Source organism: Myodes glareolus, chromosome 6 (assembly GCF_982192425.1).
Source record: "Myodes glareolus chromosome 6, mMyoGla1.1, whole genome shotgun sequence".
Lineage (NCBI taxonomy): Eukaryota > Metazoa > Chordata > Mammalia > Rodentia > Cricetidae > Myodes > Myodes glareolus.
In genome coordinates, this window is record NC_142031.1 from 116,653,525 (window position 1) to 116,673,746 (window position 20,222).

General features: G+C 47.8%; 1 protein-coding gene across 2 annotated transcripts in view; it reads right to left on the reverse strand.

Annotated features, from left to right (window-relative positions):
* Positions 1–20,222, reverse strand: part of Cnpy1 (canopy FGF signaling regulator 1) — a 107,062-nt gene that overhangs the window by 18,481 nt on the left and 68,359 nt on the right. For both annotated transcript variants that reach the window (XM_085691102.2, XM_048440190.3), the window contains one exon: positions 19,531–19,643. In XM_085691102.2, the coding sequence (XP_085547228.1) occupies positions 19,531–19,629 (99 nt within the window). In that variant the 5' untranslated portion in view covers positions 19,630–19,643. The remainder of the gene's footprint in view (positions 1–19,530; positions 19,644–20,222) is intronic.

Consider the following 20,222-nt stretch of genomic DNA (forward strand, 5'->3'; position numbering starts at 1 on the left):
TCACTGTGGTGCCTTAAAAATATTGTGCTATGTGTATGTATGTGCATGTTTTCTTGTGTGGATGCACACACACATGGGAAACCACGGAAGACCAAGGAGGGAAGCGGATGCTCTGGAACTAGAGCTGCCTGCTCAACTTAGTGCTGGGAACCAAACTCTGGTCTCTGGAAATGTAACAACACTCTTAGCTACTGAGTCACCTCTCCAGTCCCTGATGTGACTTTTATTTATTTATTTATTTTCATGTGATGTACCTGGAAAGAGCAGGTCAGCAAAGCCTGGAGGGAGGTCCACTTAGGTCCAGGACCAAGAGGTCCTGAATCCAAACCTTGTATTTTGGACACATGAAGAAAGATGTCTCAGTTTTGAGAGCAGCCCATATGGAGGGCCAGACACCCTACTGTTTTGTGAGTTTGACTCAGGTGAGACACCATAGCACGAGTGCGGTGATCAAAACCAAGAACAAAGAGCTTAGGGTGGCAAGATGGCTCAGAGGTCAAAACACTACCGCAAACCTGAAAGCCCAAGTTGGAACCCGCAACCTCGTGATAAAGAGAGACAAGTGACTCCTGAAAGTTGTCCTTTGACCTCTACATACATACCATGGCACATGTGTGCACTCATGCACACATACATCAGGCACGCATGCACATAAATACAATAATATAAATCAATTAGAATTTTTTTTTTTAGAACTTGGGTGTAGCTGGTAGAAGAATATTTCCCTAGATAAGCCAGGGCCTGGGTTCCACCCTCAGAAAGGTGAAAATGAACAGACTGGGGGTCACTCATGGATGAAAACAGGAAACAGAGGCAGTAGAGGGATCACCAGCAGTCCCTGGCCCCTGCTGTGACATCACTGATGCCGTTACAGAACTGTACATTCCAGCACTGTCTGGCCTCTCTTCATATCATCCTTGCTCCTGCCAGTGTCTCAGCTTCTGCAGAGACTGCTCAGGGGACATGCTGCCCTGGGCTGAGGAGCCCACGTGACTGTGCCTTCCTACTGTCTTCAGGAAAGGCTTCTCAGCCGACCCTGTCCTTCCAGACTGGAGCAGAGACATGGGTTTGATGTTTAACATTAGGTGGTCATGTTTTCTCCCAGCTCAGATGTTTGTCTCAGAAACACCGGTTCATGAGTAGACAGGTTCAATTCCGGATAGGAAAGCGCGGTGTCCCCACCTGGGAGCTGGTGGGTGGATTATTTGTGCTCTCTTGGCTCTCGTACTGTTCTAGAAACCTTCTCCTCTGGTTTGCATAGGATGAGTGTGAGGTCTAAGGAGTCAGCTATCACACACTGGTCCCAGCACTCAGGAGACAGAGGAAGGTGAATCTCTATTAACTCAAGGCCAGCCTGGCCTATATAGTGAGACCCAGTCTCAAAACAGCAACAAACAAAACAAAACAAAAAATAGGGAGCAAGCCCAATCTATGTCCATGTCCCCAACAAAAGCCCACTGCTCTAGTAAATCCAACCTGTCCTCATTAAATATTCTTGTCGTTGTTGTTTATCTCTTTGGGGGTCATTAGTGATTACATGTCACACAGTCAGTGTGTTCACTACCCAAGAATTTAAGAAAACACAAGTGTTTACTGCAGTAATGGGACTCAGATATTGTGGTGGTTTGAATAGGAATGGTCCCCATAGGAAAGTTGTCCTTTGGCCTCTACATACATACTATGGTACATGTGTGCACTCATGCACACATACATCAGGCACGCATGCACATAAATAAAATAATAAAAATCAATTAAAATTTTTTTTTTTAGAACTTGGGTGTAGCTGGTAGAATATTTCCCTGGATGAGCTAGGGCCTGGGTTCCACCGTCAGAAAGGCAAAAACAAACAGACTGGGGGTCACTCATGGATGAAAACAGGAAACAGAGGCAGGGGAGGGGTTTCCAGCAGTCCCTGGCCCATTTGAATGCTTGGCGCATAGGGAGTGGCACTATTAGAAGGTGTGGCCTTGTGGAATAGGTGTGGATTTGTTGGAAGAAGTGTGTCTCTGTGGGGCAGCCTTTGAGGTCTCATATGCTCAAGCTATGCTTAGTGTGGCACATAGTCTCCTTCTGTTGTCTATGGATAAAGATGTAGAACTCTCAGCTCCTTCTCCAGCATGCTTCCATGCTTTCTGCATAATGATAATGGTCTAAACCTCTGAACTGTAAACCAGCCCCAATTAAATGTTTTCCTTTATAAGAATTGCCGTGGTCATGATGTCTCTTTACAGCAATAGATACCCTAACTAAGTCAGACATGAAGGGAAAAATCCATTTGAAACTTTAGCATCCTGAGGAGCCAAGCTGTTTTTTCCAAGACTTCAGCTGTAAGCCCAAGGTTCCACCCTCCACTCCACACAGAAGCAGTGGCCCAGACACTCCCATCATTCCACAGTCTGCACATGTATTAGCAGAGTGCTTTATGAAGATTCACAGATCATGGGTTGGTGAGATGCTCAGTGGGTAGAGTTCCTTGTCACTAAGCCTAACAACCTGTGTTCAATACTCTGGACCCATATCATAGGAGGAGAAAACAGAATCCTTTGACCTTCTGTAAGACTGGCCAGTAGACAAGTCTGTGGGGGCATTTTACTGATTAATGATTAATATGGAAGGGCACAGCCCATTGCGGGTGGTGACACCTTGGGCAGATGGACCTGGGGGGAGGGGTCTAAGAAAATAAACTGAGCAAGCTGAGAGGACCAAGCCAGTAAGCATTGGTCTATGGTCTCTGCCTCAGTTCCTGCCCTGATGCCCTTCAATGATGAATGACGATGTGCAGCCGTGAGCTGGAATAAACCATTTTCTCCCACATTGCTTTTGGCCATGGTGTTTTATCACAGCAATAGCCTAAGACATTCTTATTTCTTAACACTGCATTTGGACAAATGCAATCGCCCTGCTAGCTCATACTCCAGGTGAGAGAATTCTTGGTTGCAGGTAAAATTATGACTGTAAACACCAAGTGCACTGGATAAATCTCCATCAGGAGCTCTGTGCTATGGATGATGGAGACAGAGATTAGCGTCACATTCCTACTGGCAAGACCAAACTTCTTCCCATGCCAGGAACCAAAGAATGCAGGGGCAGGGTGTGGAAATCTATTCTGGATAGAGAGTCAACCCAAATGAGCCTGAAGGTCCCACCTGGTCACTGTGCCCTGAGCAGGAAAGGCATGGTTTAGACAGGAGTCATGGCAGTGAAGAAAATGAAGTGGCTCCTGTCCCCAGCACCATGGCCTGGGCCTGAAATCACGTGCAGAGCATGTGGCCTTGAGGGTGGCCTGCAGGGTCCTGGTTGCAGACTGCTTATGGACAGCCCTGAGCTAAGAGTAGCTTTTTGTGTTTGGGAAGTGTGCAAAGGTCCCATGGTGGTGTGGAAGAGGTACTTTACAACAGGAGAGCGTGCAAATGTATATTTCAGCATCTAAAAGATCTTTTTTAGGGCACTGGGGATTAAAGCTGGGGCCTCACATACGCTAGGCAAGAGCTCTACACTGAGGTACATCTCCAGTCCACCTAAGTACAGTTATACTCACTTATACTCTGTCCAAAGCTAAGAGGTGCAGTGGGGTGTGTCTTGGAGCTGGTGACACCATCAGTCTTTATAGGTAACGCTATACACACTGCTCTAACCCTGTGATCCTCTTCAGGGGACTTCACATTCTGCACCTCAACATGGCCTTACCCCGAGTATAACACAGCCTTGTCCCATGTGTGACATCACCTTATCTTCCTGCTGCAGTCTCCTTGCTCCTCTAGATACCAAACAGCAATGCCTTCCTGGAAAACACACCTGTCGCTCCACATGTGTGGAACACACACACACACACACACACACACACACACACACACACACACCTGAGAGCACCAAGCTGCTTATCTTGGCATAGCCTAAGGAATCGTTCCCAACAGTCACAGGCTTAGTACACCTGGAGAAGTGTGGGTCACTGCCTGTGTCATAGACCAAGAAACCAGAGTCATGTTACTGGTCACTCACTCCCCTGGGTAGACCAATGAGACCCTTAGTAGTTTTATTCCATAGACTCTTTCCTTGCTGAAGTCCCCTGATTGTCTTGGGGGTGTGATAGGGGACTGGTAGGACCAGGAGCCTCTGAAGGTCCTCATCCTAACCGATCATCTTTCTTCATAGAGGGGAAACATCTCTGCAGCCAAGTTTCTTGCCCATGGTTACAGGCCTAGTTTACATACCAAAGGCAGAAAATGAGTCAGGTCAACCAGATGCCGAAGGCCCTGAGCATCAGAGGCCAGAGCAGAGAGTACCTCTGCAGATTTGGTAGAGGGCGCTGGGTCCCTCTGTGGAGTGTGGAGTGCTCCCTGTGAGGATCTGCACTGCCCTGTTCTTTCCCTGGGCTACCCACGCCGCAAGCCAGTCCCAGCCATTCTGGTACACTTGTCCTGCCGCCCCAGCTCTAGAACATCATTTGGGATGTATTCTTCCTTCAGAACAATTGGTACTCTTGTTTTCCTGCAAACAGGCAGATTCAAAGCCAGAGTACATCTATTCCATGCATATGTGCCAGGGCATGGTGGTGCCCATTGTGCCACACAGCTCCTTTTGTCCCAAGGGAGAAACAGGCAATCCTTTAAATGTTTCCCCATTATCCTCCGTTCTTTACCCGATTTGTGGATCCACACGATTCTTATTCGGTGGATAAGGAGCAATTAACAAGACGAGGGATTTATTAAGGATAAGTCATGCCAGACGGTTTTGACAGCTTGTTTTGAGTGTGACAGAATTACCAAATCCGAGGTTAGATGCATTATGTATTTAGACTTTAGTGCAGTGTCTAATGCCAAGCCCGCGGAAGCATTTCTGCCAAATGGCAGCAGACAGTCATGTACCAGAAACAGACTCAAAGGTCAGAGATAAAGGACACATGACATGCAGTCACACACCCAGACAGGTTAGGAATGGTGTGGAAGGGAGTAGCATTTCAAGAAGAGTCATCAAGGTCAATGTTTAAGTCTGTTCCCCATGGGGACATCATCCAGAGGGAGAGGTGGGGTACGATACGCTGCTGACCAGTAGAGATGGTGGGAAGCCACAGCCATCATGAGACAGTGCTCACCCCACAGTACTACAGGAAAGTCTGAGCAGCAATGGGGCTCATTTCCACCCACCTCCCACCCAAGAATACCTTGCAAGAATGCATTGGGAGATGAGCCCCCTCAGCCCCATGGAACCAGTGTAGTGTCTGGGTCATCCAGCTCTCTCATAAAGCATATGCTCTTGATGTTTACACTCGTGAGTGTACCTGGTCCAGAAAGGCCTCACTGGCACGGTGACACTGAGGTCCTGTGTTAGGATGCGTTCTGAAGCCAATGTGATAGGTGCAAGAGTGGAGACACATGGACATAGAAGGCCACAGCAATGTGATCACGGGGATGAACCCAGGCAAGGACCCTGTTGAGTAGGGGCTGGAAGATGCTGGGTTAAACTTCCCTTCCCTCTGGTCGTTAAGTGAGCCACCCTCAGCTCTAATCTTCTGCTCCCTGATCTGTAAGAGGAAGGCGCTGCTTATCTCAGTCCCCTTTGCTGTGAAGCTCTGGACGACAGACAACCTGCTATGCCCAGAGACCTACATATCTTCTCCACAAGATACAAGGCCGTGAAAAGCCACACCTTCCCAGACAGTGACAGGGAAGGGGCTTCTCCTTTCCAGGGCCCCAGAGAAGATTTAGGTCAGCAAAGCTGAGCCCCGGTAGCCATTCACACAGGCAGGGCTCAATCACAGCTTTTGTTTGTATTTATAAATGAGAGGCACGCATCGCCAGCATTTGGCTAGTTAACCCTAATTCTGGGCTAAGCTACGATAATCTCTCATTCTCTCTCAGTGTTTTGTGCCTGCTGATCGTTATTATTTTTATCTGCTCAGGAGTATTGAATCATCTGTCGTTACCACCTCCCTGAAGGCAGCAGAGCATCTAGTCTTTCTGCGTGCCCAAGCAGTAATGCCAGGTTTTGTTTCTTAACCAGAGTCCGTGGTTAATGAGGACATTGTGTCTCCACTGTATCACATACACCATTACCAGTTTTTATGCTCAGTTAGCTGATGTGATCCTGGCACCCTAGCTTGTGGGTGGCTGCGAAGAGGAAGGTGGGTTGCCCTAAGGTCCTTCTCAGACTACCCTCTGACAGCAGGGCGCATCGTAAGGCAGAATTCTTCTCAGGGGCTAAAGGGCTTCTGCAAGACTGCTTCCCTGCACCTTGCCCATGAACCTCCAATCTCACAGGTGGCTCTCTCATTACACTGGGCATTCCCAGCTAAATCCAGCTCACAGCAGCCAGTCACACAGCTGACCTGTGGTCCCTCTTTTCCCCATGACTTGCTGTGCCTTTTCTAAACTTCACAATGGAGCTAGAGAGGTTTCTCGGTGGTGAGGAGGATTGGCTGCTTTTGCAGAAGACCTGGTTTGTTTCCCCGCTCCCCACACAGCTGCTCACAGCCATCTGTAACTCCAGCTCCAAGAGACCTGACGCCCTCTTCTGATCTCTTGGGGTACTAGGGATGCACATAGCACATAGACATACACACAGCTAAAAAAACACCCATACATGTAAAATAAAACAATAAAACCCAGATTTCACAACACAGTAGAAGTAGCCAATCCCAAAGGACCTTCTGAAACTGATGAAGAAGTAACAGCCATGCCAACCACTTCTTTCTTCATTGATTTATCTGACAGAATTATGGGTGCCTATGAGCAAAATGCTGTGTACTCAAGTATAAAAATGCACTTAAAAATCTGCTTTGTAGGGCTGAGAGACAGCTCAGCAGTTAAGAACATTTCTGGCTCTGCTGGAGGACCCAAGTTTGATGCCCAACATCCATATGGGGTGACTTACAAACACATGTCACTCCAGTGCCGGGGGACCCACAACCCTCTTCCAGTCTCTACGAGCACACCCACACATACGACATACATTCACACAGACACACATATACATATACATTTTTTAATAGTTTTCAGGAGAACCGGCTCAGTTGGTAGGATGTTTCCCTAGCACGTATGAAGCCCCATGTTCCATTTCTAGACCACCTAAACCAAGCATGATGGTACACACCTCTAATCTCAGCATTTGAGGGGGAGGGAGGAAGATGAGAAATTCAGGATTTGAGGCAACTTGGGCTACATGAGATGCTGTCTCAAAAAAGCAAAACAAATAATCAAAATTGCAGTATACAAATAATTAGAATAAAATATAAAAATATCCACAGCATGAGAAAAAATGCACAATTCCTCTGTCTCCCAGAAACTGGCCTTTTAAAGGTGACAGACACTGGGCTGGAGAGATGGTTCAGCAGTTAAAAGCACTGGCTTCTCTTCCAGAGGATCCTGGTTTGATTCCCAGCACCCACATGGCAGCTTATAGCCATTGTAACTTCAGTGTTAGGGAATCTTCTTCCGGCCTCCCTGGGCACTATATATACGTATTGCACAGACATACATGTAAGCAAAACACTCATAAAGTCAATAAACATTTAGTTTTTAAGGAAACAGTTGGGGAACCAGGCTTATTTAGAAAAATAGTGCTGGCACAGAGAACTTGCTGGTCACCGGGGAAAAAAGAGAGCTGGACTCAGACCTATGGTACACTGTTAACAGATATGTTCAACACAGCCGCTACAGGAAACATAGTAGAGAGGCAGGAATCACAGGAAGAAAACTCAGAAAACCATTTGCATGACAAAGGCAGATCCCAAATGCCCTGTGAAAGGGGTGGAGTCTGTGTGCGAAGGAGCCCAGCCACACGTGCATCATGGCCCAGGAAGGGCGCTGCAGCAGTGGCTCACACAGGCACCACCCCTACAGACGCTTTCAAAGTAATAAAGTATAAATAATAATCTGATGGAGAGATGGGAAAAGCTGCAAATAAGCAAGCAGATGCAGGCACTGAAGGCAAAGACAGCTCCCTGGCACTCTGGGAAGGGAAATTAAAACAGGAGTTGAAATGGCATTTTTTGGCTATTACCATGTCACCAAAGAGAGGACAAACGATACTTTCCACAATGGGCCAGAGTAAAACAAAGCAGTTTCTTTCCTACATTGCCAGTGGACTACGAAATGCTGAGGTCAGACCACTGAAGAATCTAGAATCTGTTCTACAGGTGTCAGGTAAACAAGACTGATGATAAAATGGCGGTGAAGTGCTTGCTATCTAGTCCAAGGTAATGGATCATCTCAATCACTGAAAAAAATGAGAGGAAAATTAAAGTTATATTAGCAACACGCACGTTGAATTCAGGAGATTTGCTGTAACTGTGTTGAATGGTAAAAAATCTGGAAAGAACCAGAATGCACATCTGCAAGGGAAGGAAGGGTCTGAGTTACTGAGGTGCACTTGAAAGACTTTGGTAGATCTCCCGTAGGTGCCAGAAAGGTGGCACGCATGTGTCTACCAAGTGAGGCATCTCCATCACCACATCCCGTACTGCAACACTCACCAAGTTGTGAGCCTCACGTTTGCTCCATTCTCTCCTGGAGGTCAAAAGTCCAAGGTTTGGACGGTTCCATTCCTAATGACAGAGCTGTGTCCACAAATGGCGGTGCCAACTCTGGGGTGTCTTCTTATCGGGTCAGGGTCCCACGTGAGGCCCATTTAGCCACCGTCCCTCCATTTACAGGTCCTGCCTCTAACTACAGTCACAGAGGCAGAGTTCTGTCCTATGATGTGGGGGACACACTAGGCCTGTCCCAAGAGGAAAGTACGCATGCTTAACAATAAATTGAACTTTGATGTTTCTACATTCCTTTGTGGATGAAAAAGTAAAATCTTACTGTAGTTAAAGATGACCCAAGCCGAGAAACACTGAACACCTGTCTGCATGGAGCCGACTGGAAAGGCACTGATACTCAGAGAGGGCAGAAGAACGAGGGTAGGGTGGGGGCAATTTGCAGAAGTTTTCCATGTAAAGTCAGCTCCCCTCATTAACAGAGGCGTACTCCAAGACCCTAACCAGACACTCCCAAACTACAGAGAGTATCGAATCCTGTTTTTTCCTTCATATACGTATATGTGAAGACGTTTAGATCAGGTGAGGTGACTCAGTGTATGAAAGCAATTGTTGCCACACCAGATGACTGAGTTCAATCCCCAAACACACACACACACACACAAATATGCGTAGTAACAATAAATTTTTTGAAGTTTAATCGGTTTATCATGTGAGTATGAATTAACAGCTGAAAATGAACACACTCCCATTCCATAAACTCCCTATAGCGAATTACCAAATCGAAGAATCAAAGAACAATCAGAAGGGAGTGCTGGGTGCTGTGTCACACCTTGAACCCTCCTACTTGGGGAAGTGACATTGGAAGATCAAAAACTCAAGGGCAGCCTTGGCTACACAAGGAGACATCTCTAAAACCAAAACCACGGAACTTCCCAGAACGCCTGAACCCAGATCATTTCAGTACAGTTAATGGTCATTCCTTCTGATGTCTTTGGAAAGTCTGGAAAGTCAGGGTATGAGAAAGGCCCAAGGAGCCTAATTATTTTTTCACTTTGTTTAAGCAATGGTCAAGAGAATAAGACCCCATCTGATACAAATTTATAAATCTCGTCATTGGTGTCTTAGTCACACCGCTTTCCTTTAATTACTTTAAATACATTTTATTATAGGATTGGTAAGAAGCTGCCCAGGGGCCAGGGTCAGACAGCTGTCTCCAGCAGCTTGGTCCCCACAGTTCTGGGCGCCTCTCCCAGCCATATCACTCTTTCTCTTGGTGGCACCTTAGGGCACCCTGTGGGGAAATCAGCAAAGGGGATTAGCTGTAGCTACATTAGCTCCAGGAGGAAGCCACTCTGGAGCCACTTTTCAGTTCAACTAGAAAGACAGGAAGTTCTAGCCTGGTAAGAAGGGGGAGGAAGGGGACACATCCGACCGACACTCCTGATGGTGAGTCCCATCCCCCGCCTCCCAGGCCACAGCATCCCCTTTTCTTCATCCCAAAGAGTACCATGATTTCTATTTTTTGAAACCACCTTGCTTTTAAGTCTTGCCTTTTTATCAAAGACCTGATTACAGACAGATGTTCTACCCATGGGAACACCTCTGGGTGCTCTAGCAATGAGAATTGCTAGGGAAATGTGAGCATGTGACTCCAGAAATCAGAGAGGCCAGAGCAACGGGTTCCTCCTCCTGCCCAAAAATTCTTATTCGAAATACTTGGGAGTGTGTTTTACATGTTTCTCATGGCATAGGCCGTTTGACCTCGGAGACTCAGGGCCTCACAGCCCCTCACACCTGGGACTCAAGGCATTAGATATTTTCAGCAGCATTTGTATCCTGGGCTGCCCACAGCAAACCACCACAAATGAGGGGACTGCACATGAGAGAAATTTGTGTTTTCTTAGTCCCAAGGTCAGAAGTCCAAAAGCAATGTGTCAGCGGTCAATGCTCTCTCTCAGGGCTACTGGGGAAAGTCCAGTCTTGCCTACTCCGATTTTGGGTTTTGTCAGTGATCTCTGTTGTATAGACGTGGTATAGACCTTGACCTCCGTCTCCAGTTAATGTTCTCCCAAGGGTTTCTGTTTCATCTTCTCAGAAGGTCTCCAGACACTGGATTTGGGTTCACCTTACTCCAAAGAGCCTCATCTGAATTGATGGCCTTTATCAAAAAGCCATTTTCCTGAATGGCAAAGGCCACATCTAATAAGCACACCGAGGTTCCTAGCTGAGGCAATTCAGGTTGAGATGGTAGTAGTCAGAGCACCCTGCCTGATCCCAGCTTCGTTATAAATGTGTCGGTGTGTCTGTCCTTTCTTCATTCCCTTGCCACCCCAACCAGGGTTCTGGGATACTGAAGTAGCTAAGACTGTGCCTTGTGTCTGGAAGGCTGTGCTAGAACAGACAACTGTGCTGGAGTCTGCTGAGGTGTTACTCAAGGGGACAGTGCCCAGTGCTCCTCTCTCCAGCACCTCATCAAGTCTGCTGGGGGGGGGGCCGCCCTGCACCACACAGGTCACTGAACAGCCTCTTGCACCGCTTCCCACCAGATACTAGCGGACTCATCTCCCACAGCAGTGAAATCCAAAACATCAGCAGTTCCTGACTTTAGGCTGACTGGAAACGGAGGATTTGTGTTCCATGGCTCTGTGGACCAGAGATTTTGGTGAGGGTCTTCCTACCTAGGGCTCCATGAACTTGGCCCATGCTAAATTCTGTGTACTGAATCTTGACACAGAGCCAGTGTGCCTGTTCCCCAAACTGCTAAGTCCACTCTGGGACACACACCTGGTAAGTCGTCAGGTCTCTGCAGGCCTTGGGTGCTGCTGAGGATGATTCTGTTTAGACTTTCCTCTCTGGGTAAATGTTTCATTTCTCTCTCTCTCTCTCTCTCTCTCTCTCTCTCTCTCTCTCTCTCTCTCTCTCTCTCTTTCTCTCTCTCTCTCTCTCTCTCTCTTTCTCTCTTTCTCTCTCATGCACACACATGCATGCACACACACCACAACATGTGCGTGGAAGTCAGAGAAGACTTGAATTCAGGTCATCAGGCTTGGTGCCAAGTCTTGACCAACTGAACCATTTTACCAGCCATGGTCAGACCTTTTCAAAGGGAAATAATTGGGTTCATTCTATGCATAAACCCTGGATAATCAATTTTTTCTCTATGCTGAATATTTTCATTGTTAAAATTAAGTCTCAAATAATCAGGTCTGTATTTGCTACCAGGCTTAATACTAACCTAATTGTAGGACTTCTTCACCTCAGATTGTGTGAGCTAAACAATAAGCAATTAGACTAACCATGCATTTAAATTTGGAATGGCAGGACAAGGAACTCAAATTTAAAATAAACGAATGAAGGCTGGCAAAATATCTCAACAGGTAAAGGCACTTGCCCAGCAAGCCCCTGACAACCTGAGTTTGATCCCTAGAAGTTAGGGTGCTGACTTCCACACGTCCACATCCTACCCACAATACATATGCACTAATGGATAATAATAATGATTATAAAATAATAATAGTAATAATAATAACTATATGAGAGGCTGAAGGTCCTGAGTTCTTACAGCTAGGGCATGCTGGGGCTGGGGCCCAAACACTGTCCGGCTCTCCACTGGCCTGATTTCCATCTGCCTTCTTTCACCAGGCCCTCCTCCCCAGCTTGCTCTAAGCATAGGATGTCAGCACTTCCCCCACAGATGGGAGTATAGAGCAGGGCAGAGTCGGCATTGAGCGGGGATAATTCCTTATTTGTGCTTCTGCTTCCTGAGAGTTGCTCGCTTGACCCTTTGGGAGCTCTGGCCTCTTTCAGACATGGACAATCACACAGGCAGACAGTGAACAGGAAATCCCTGCAGGAATGTCAGGCTCAGGAGGGCAGGCCCAGGGCCAGGGCTCCATGGAGAGAGGATTCTTTTGCTTCATCACTTCCCCTGAGGGACATATGGCTGGGCCCCGTGACCACCACATCCCAGAATGCCCAAGAGCAACAGTAAGAATCTGGCTGAGGATAGGCTTCTCGGTGTGGCTGGACTTAGCCACCATGTGTGTCCAGAGCTGCATGCGATCCAAACAGACTTGGGAGCCAGAAAGACCCTAGAGTATGCACACTGTGAAATGTTTGATCAAAATGACAAGTAAGAATCAGCTTCTGCTGAAGTCTGGAGATGTGCTCTATGGTAGAGCTGACACCAGAGTTTAAGAGCTTCTGAAATTCAGGTGACCCACGACAAAGAAGGTTCTGTCTATACCTTTCACAGAAGAGAGTCAGTGAGGTCCCTGTGGGCTGTGTCTCCCTCTAGGGCTTTTTGAGACGGGGGTCTCTCCGTGTAATCCTGGCTGTTCTGGTCCCTATGCAGACCAGGCTGACTTTGAACTCACCGAGATCTGCCTGCCCCAGTCTCCCAAATGCCAGGATTGCTGGGATTAAATGCCTTCACCATCATGTACAGCTTAGCACATTTTTAAATGATTATTCTTAATTGTTTGTATGTATGTGTGGTGGGGTGTGTGCATACAAGTGCAGGGGTCCACAGAAGCCAGAAGAAGGATGTCAGATAGGTGAGCCACCTGACACGAGTGGAATTTGGGTCTTCTTTGAAAGCAGTATACACTCAGCCCCTGGGTCGTTTCTCTAGACCCCTCCCTCTAGGTCCTAGTGGCCCCCCTCCTGTGGAGTGCTCTCCCTCGTCTCACACAGAACATGCATCAGTCTGTGACATCAGTTGCTTTCTTCTGTTGCTCAACACCTTGCTTTCTGAGTCAGTGTCTCACTGAGCCTGAAGCTCGTGGCTTTGCTCAGACTGGCTGGCAACAGGCCCTAGGGATCCTCTCTGCCTCTCTGGTACTAGATTACAGGCCCCGCTGCTGTGCTCAGCTTTTCTGTGGTGCTGAGGACCTCTTGTGTGTGCGCAGCAAGTACGTTAGCCACCGGGTAGCTCTGAAGCCCAGAATGTGCAGTTTGATTTTACGATGCCTTCTGCTTCCTTCTCAAAAGTATTCTGGACTTTAAAAAAAAAATGAAGTCTAGATGAACAACTAGAGGTATAAACCCCATGCAACCTTTAGGAGACTATACCACACTAAGGTGGCATGCAGCCTGCAGCAGGCTGGCTCCTCTGGCTGGGAGAACACTGTAAGCAAGGTCGAGCTCAGGGGAACCAATTCATCCACACACCCTGTCTTCAGGGGAACCAATTCACCCACACACCCTGTCTTCAGGGGAACCAATTCACCCACACACCCTGTCTTCAGAAAACAGAACTCACTTCTGTACTCCTCATTATCAAATCCCCAACATCCAATCCAGCACCACGCACCTTCTCACAAGGGAAAGCTGTGATATCTCTAAAGGATGTCTACGACGGGTTGAACAGCCACGAATAAAGAGTACAGGGATGGCCTTCTATGCACACAGTGTGACAGGTGACTCAGAAGCTGTCTCCAGGTGGCTTCCCTTGTCTGCTGCAGTCATCCTGCGAACTCAGGAAGTTCCACCCAGGACGCCTGGGGCCGAGGATGTGGGAGAAGGAGAGAGCCAGGTACCCCACAGAGCCTGACATTTTTAGCAGGCCAACAAACTAGGCTGCCCTGAGTCTTGGAGTGTGCCATTCTTGAAGGGGGGGGGGGGGGAATGGCCATTTTCTGGATGGAGCAGAGTTACTGTAAGTGTTTGAGGGAGGTCATGCGAGGTCTACAAAATCAAAGAGCACAAGTGGGGAAGTGAGCATCTTTGACCAGAGAACAATATCTGGGGACTAGGGAGTTTTCTCAGAGGAGTTCCTAATTCCTGTTTCTGGTGGTGAAGCTCCTCCCCACGTCAAATGAATAAACTTTGGGATCTGGCTGTCCCTGCGTTGTTTCAATGCCCATAAGGGAGATTAGGACACTCTTTCCTTTTTAATTCGATGCCCCTTCCCTCTACCCGTGGAGAAGGCACAAATGTTAAATTCCCTTGATTTAGGGAGGGGGAGGAGCTTGCCAACCCGTTGAGGTGATCTGGAGGATGGGAGGCCCTGGGAGAAAGATCCATCTGCTGGTTCTTCCTGGAACAGCACACGTGTCGCAGGACTGTGCTGAGACACCACCCCATGTATCTGCCCAGTAAGCAGGAAAGCCCTGGGCTTTCAAGAGCTTCCTAATCAGCCAAAGTGTCACCACTGCAGCCAGCACACAGCACCGCACCATCCACAGATGCTCAGATTGCTGCTGCTCCCGGGGGCAAATAGAAAGCCTGTGTTTTTGATGGTCATACACTTATTCACGTGTGTACATGCACACACACACACACACACACACACACGTGTATACAGAGATTCACTTATACATATGTAAAGAATTAAGATATGCATACACACACTTACACATGTGCACAGATACACATACACATGCATGCACATGTATACAATTGAGCATACATACCAGGCACACTCATATGCATGTTCAGACTGGGATAATTCACTGCCCAGGATCCTTGCTCTCACCAATTTTGGTTCTCATAATTGCCTGTCTGGTGACTTCAGGCTTGCTAGTAAGAAGCTGATCAGTAAGAAGGGAGCCTGGCTGCAGGGACACGGGTTAACCCTGTACCCATCTCAATGTGTGGTCCAACTGCACTGACCTTGAAGCAACCCTGGTGCCAGGGCCTCGGCACTTTGGATGTCACCTTTGTGGGATAGCAAGGGATTGGCATGGAGACTTGCAAGTGATGGGACTCTAGAACAAGTATGGAAGGTGATAGACACCCCACAGCTAACAGGCTGGACAGGTGCACATGGCTGTAGGTACAGTATCAGCAAGCACGGGGTGCTCCTAAGTCACAGAGGCCAGCTGAGGGATGAAGGCTGCAGGGAACAACCTCTGCCTCTTAGGTATTCTCTGGAAGTGGACATAAAAATGCTGCTAAAGGGGTGTGGAAGGATGGGGAAAAGCCTGGGGTAGCCCTAGCTGAGGAGGGTGGCAGGCTGACCTAAGCAAAGGGATTGGAATTGAGTTCCCTGTGTTGGTATCAGGCATCACACAGACACAGGGTAGAATACTGGTGCTGATCAGTCAGTGAGCTACGCCTTTTGGGTCTTGCCCACCACTCTGCTGAACACATCTGGGCTGTTGTAGTGGACTAGAGGAGACGTCCCTGCTGCTGCTCCTGTTCCTGGTGTGACCACATTGGAAGAGGGGGGATTGATTACAGGAACATCTCTTGGAGGTGGGGAACCAGAGCCTGTAATTCCCACAACCAAGCCCAAAATAAAAGCCCTATTATCTCTGGCATGGGGAAGCCATTCAAGGTGGTGACAGAGGGGCTCTCCCAAGGGGCCAAAGGACAGTGCAAACCCTGAGGGCAATTTTGTGCTCTCCCTGCTACCCATCCTCTCTTTCCTGCCAACTGATGCTCATTTTTGTTGTTGTTCCTGAAGGTTAATGAATACGGAGGTGACATTTGGCTCTTGCACTCCCCTGACTTCAGGTGGAGCACAACCCTGCTGAGACTCAAGCTCAACCTCTTGAATTGCTCACCTTATCTGTTCTTCCCCTGTCTTGTGAACCGTGGCTGCCCCTGGCTCATCCTGGAGCTGTCTACCACGCTAGGCCTTTGGTATAGAAGGAGAACAGCTGTGGAATGAGGAGATGGACAGGCATTTATTTGGGTTTGGGGTTGTTCCTGGGGTTTGCTTTGTCTTTGCAAATACAATGACAAAGGCATAGCTCCACGGCAGATATCCTGGGTCTGAGCTCATCGCCCTGGCCAGGGCTGTGACAGAGACTCCCAGGGTCTAGTGGTGCCCCATCATGCAGTTTTGTGCCCTTCTGCTTATTTGCATTGGGACTTGCCTGGGCAGCCTTTGGGGCAGAAATGGCTGACTGAGACCTGAGTTTGCTCCTTGGGACATACAAGGAAAGAACTGAATCCTGCAAGTTGTCCTCTGACCTGCACATACATGCCATGTAATTTCTTTTTTGTTCCTCCTAATCAGACAAACAATATAATTAAGAATTTTTGAATGTTTTCTATGTAAACCAAGCCAAGGAAACAGAAGCTTTACAATAAAATTCAGTGCAACATTGTCAAATAAGTTCTTTTAAATATTTGTGTATAGCCCAAGTCTTGGAGGTCAGGGGTATTCATCCATCCATCCATCCATCCATCCATCCATCCATCCATTTACCCATCTATCCATTCATTTACCTATCCATGCATTGGTGTAGGAGGTCCTTCTGTATTTGTGTTGCTTTTATTGGTTAAATAAAGAAACTGTCTTGGCCTTTTGATAGGGCAGTACTTAGATAGGCAGAAAGACAGAACTGAAGGCTGGGAGGAGGAAGGCAGATGCAGAGAGCCGCCATGAAGTTGCCAGGTCAGACATGCTGAACCTTTCCTGGTAAACCACGACCTTGTGGTGACATACAGATTATTAGAAATGGGTTGAATCAAGATGTGAGAGTTAGCCAATAAGAGACTAGAGCTTATGGACCTATTAGTAATTTAATTAATACAATTTATGTGTGGTTATTTCGGGGGTTAAGCTAGCCGGGTGGTCAGGAACCGGGCAGCGGGATGCAGCCAGCCTGCTCCTCCTGACACCAATACATTTATTTATTTACCTATCCATCCATTCACCTATCCATCCATTCATTCATCCATTTACCCATCCATCTATTTATCCATCCATCCATCCATCCATCCATCCATCCATCCACTGGTGTTTGCCCTCTGTGAGGTGAGCAGGAGGTGCAGAGTCAGGAAAAGGAAGAGGCTATCTGCTATTCTGGCTACGAAGAGTCCTGCTTATGCCATGGTAGGTGGCTAAGAGGTGTGGTCATCTTGATTCAGAAAAACATATCCTTCACCAACTAGAGTAATGGAAAGGAAAGAGGTGTCCTTATGTCAAGGAAGTCCCCACCCTGTGTTTTCTTCACAGGACTTGCCACAGACAACCCATGATCCATTGGCCTCTGAATACCCTGAGCTCCATACTTGCAGAGGGTGACACAGGGTGGGTGCTGTCTTCCATCTTAGCTCAATACTTGGGACCAGTCAGCACCCTAGCCTTGGCTTAGGTCTGGGTGGTTCTGAGATGGTCACAGCAGGCTCCACACCCATGGGCTCTAGTGGGTCCAGGTGTGAGGGTGAGGTTTTCTTGACTGAGGAGGATGGAGCTGGGGGTGGAAAGTGAGCTGTGATATCTCACTATCATAAAGGAGCATAAGACATTGTTCCTTTTGCTGTAACACTAATGTCCATCAAACTGCCTGTCCCCTCCCTAGGCCATTCTCAGCCCCCACCCCCCCCAGAGGCCTTCTGTGGCCTTCTGCAGCATGACATTCACACTAGTCTCGGCCATGTCTGGGAAGCAGAGTTCAGACTTCAGTGGTTGGTACGAATCTTTCATGTGATCTACTGTTCTCGGTCTGGGAATCAACTTATGGAGACTTCAAGTCCAGACCCAAGGATACAGCCACTGGAGCCTGGAGCCAAGGTGGGCCCTGCATGTGGGCGCCCAGCCTGGGCTCTGTCTGTATTAAATTACAGGCCTATAAACCCAAAGTCACAGCCACCAAAGTCTCTGTACTCAAAGAGGCCTGGAATTTTCTGCATAGGCAGCCAGGGATGGGCATGACATTGTTCAGTCTTCTCAAACAAAGTGTCTTCAGGTTATTCTCCCATGCTGCGGACAGCCACCCACTTTTGTGGCTTATGGATTTTTAGACATGGTCTACTTTTTATATTAATACTTTACATAAAATAACACAGAATAGACTTCTCTTTTTCTAGAAGATGCTTTCTGGCATTTATATGTTTTCTTATAACCACCCCAGTGAGCTGCTAAAGTTCCTGATGGACTGAACCCCCATTTGTCTCTGTGTCTGAGTTTTCCATAATACATGCAATAGAGAGGGCACTTTGAAGTTACTTTGAGTCCTGGCAAATAAAAAAAAAACTGTTTGGACTAAGTTTACCAGGGTGGGTCAAGCAGGATAGGGGAGCAGTAAGTTTAACTCCTTTTTGAGATTAGACACCCAGGAGGGTGCAGCGTTCAAAGTTCATACACAGACAGTCTTTGGTGAAGTCACTGCAGGATGTTGTTGCAGGAGGGTGAGAAGGGAGATCGATGCTCAGGTCATTACATCCAACTTCCTGAGCAGCTGTGTGTATGGCTTTTCCACAGTGGTCAATATCACAGGGTCTTATTTTTTCTGGAAGGTCATCTCCAGGATTAGAAATTGTTTAAGGACTGGGATACTGTGACTCCCAACAAACAGCTACCCATTTCCTTCTGACCCCCCTCCTAGCCTTGTGCCCTTTGCCTGTTCTTCCATGGGACAGTGGTTGCTTCCTTTACTTTCCTCTGTTGCCCCAATTACTCCATTAAAAAGATCCATTCTTCTGATCCAAGTGCCCTGCACTGGACACCATGCAGGGCAGCTATTCTAAGCTCCGGAATTCACTGTCAGTGCTTGGAAGCAGTGGTATCTCCTAATATGTCTGACCTCCCCTCCGGCGGCTGGCCCTCTTGCATGCAGGTCAAGTCCACCTTCCCTTGCAGCACCTGCCACTGCAGACCCTTGGGGCAAGCCCCTTTTGAGTAATTTTGAAGGAGGATCTTTCTTTCCCCAGAGCCATGGGCCTGTCTAAGCAGAGAGGAGCGTGCATCCTGCTCTCCCTGCGCACTGGAAATCTGTAGAACCAGGAAGGAGGAGGGGTGGAGCGCCCAAGAGGGGCCTGCTCAGCCTTTGAGCCTCTGCCCTATCACCTCCCTGGGCCCCCTGCTGGTCTTGCCCAAGAACCATGGACTTGCTATTTTTCATTCTGATGAACAACAGAGACAAAATGTCTTCCAACTTGACAAAACACAAAATTTAGGTGCTGAGAGAGATACTTCAATTTCAAGCTTAAAGATTACTTTGGGTCCCCCAGGACTCAGAAGCAATTTAGAGCTGACACCCCGAACAAGAGCAAGGTTAGAAGATTAAGACCAACCGCTGTTTGGATAAATGGCTCGTAATTGCCCATATCCGCAATTATACACTGGCACAGAATTCCTTTTCCGCTACCTTTTTCCTCTCCTGTGTCCCGTCAGGCCTGATTCGGTAGGAGCCCACCTTGGTTTTCTTCTGTCGAGCCTTGTTGATGTCATGTTCCACCTCATCCATCAGGGCCCTGCATGCTAAAGAAGACAGATGGTGTGGTCAGGGGAGGGGAGCAGAATGGGTGGAGGAAGCTCCTGCTGCAGCCCTGGACACAGAGCTCCTGCAGCCACAGATGTGCAGGGCTCTGGCTGAGAGACAGAGGATCTCTGCTCTGTAGTTCCCAAGACAGCTGGACCATGCCCTGGATTCTTTACGTCCCTTTTGTACACTGGTCCTTTTGCTTTTCTTTATTAAAAAAAAGTTTCTATCTCCTGTGTATGTGTGTGTGTCTGTGCACAGTGTGCATGCCTGATGTGCACGGAGGCCATTGGACTGAGGGAGCTCCTGGGTGCTGGGAACAAACTTAGGCCTTATATAGCATTCTATCATTGTATTCTGTCTGTTTCAATTGACAAACGAAATCTTTACTAAAGCAAAGCAAAGAGACGTTCCCCTGAATTTAGGAAGTCATCTTTCCTCTTAACAGCTGGAACCAAACCCAGGTTCTCTGCATGAGCAGCAAGGGCTTTTGACTACTGGAACATCTCTCCAGCCCCGCTATTCTGGCCTTCCAAACCATATGTTGTCCCTTGCACATAGATGGCATTGTATTAGCT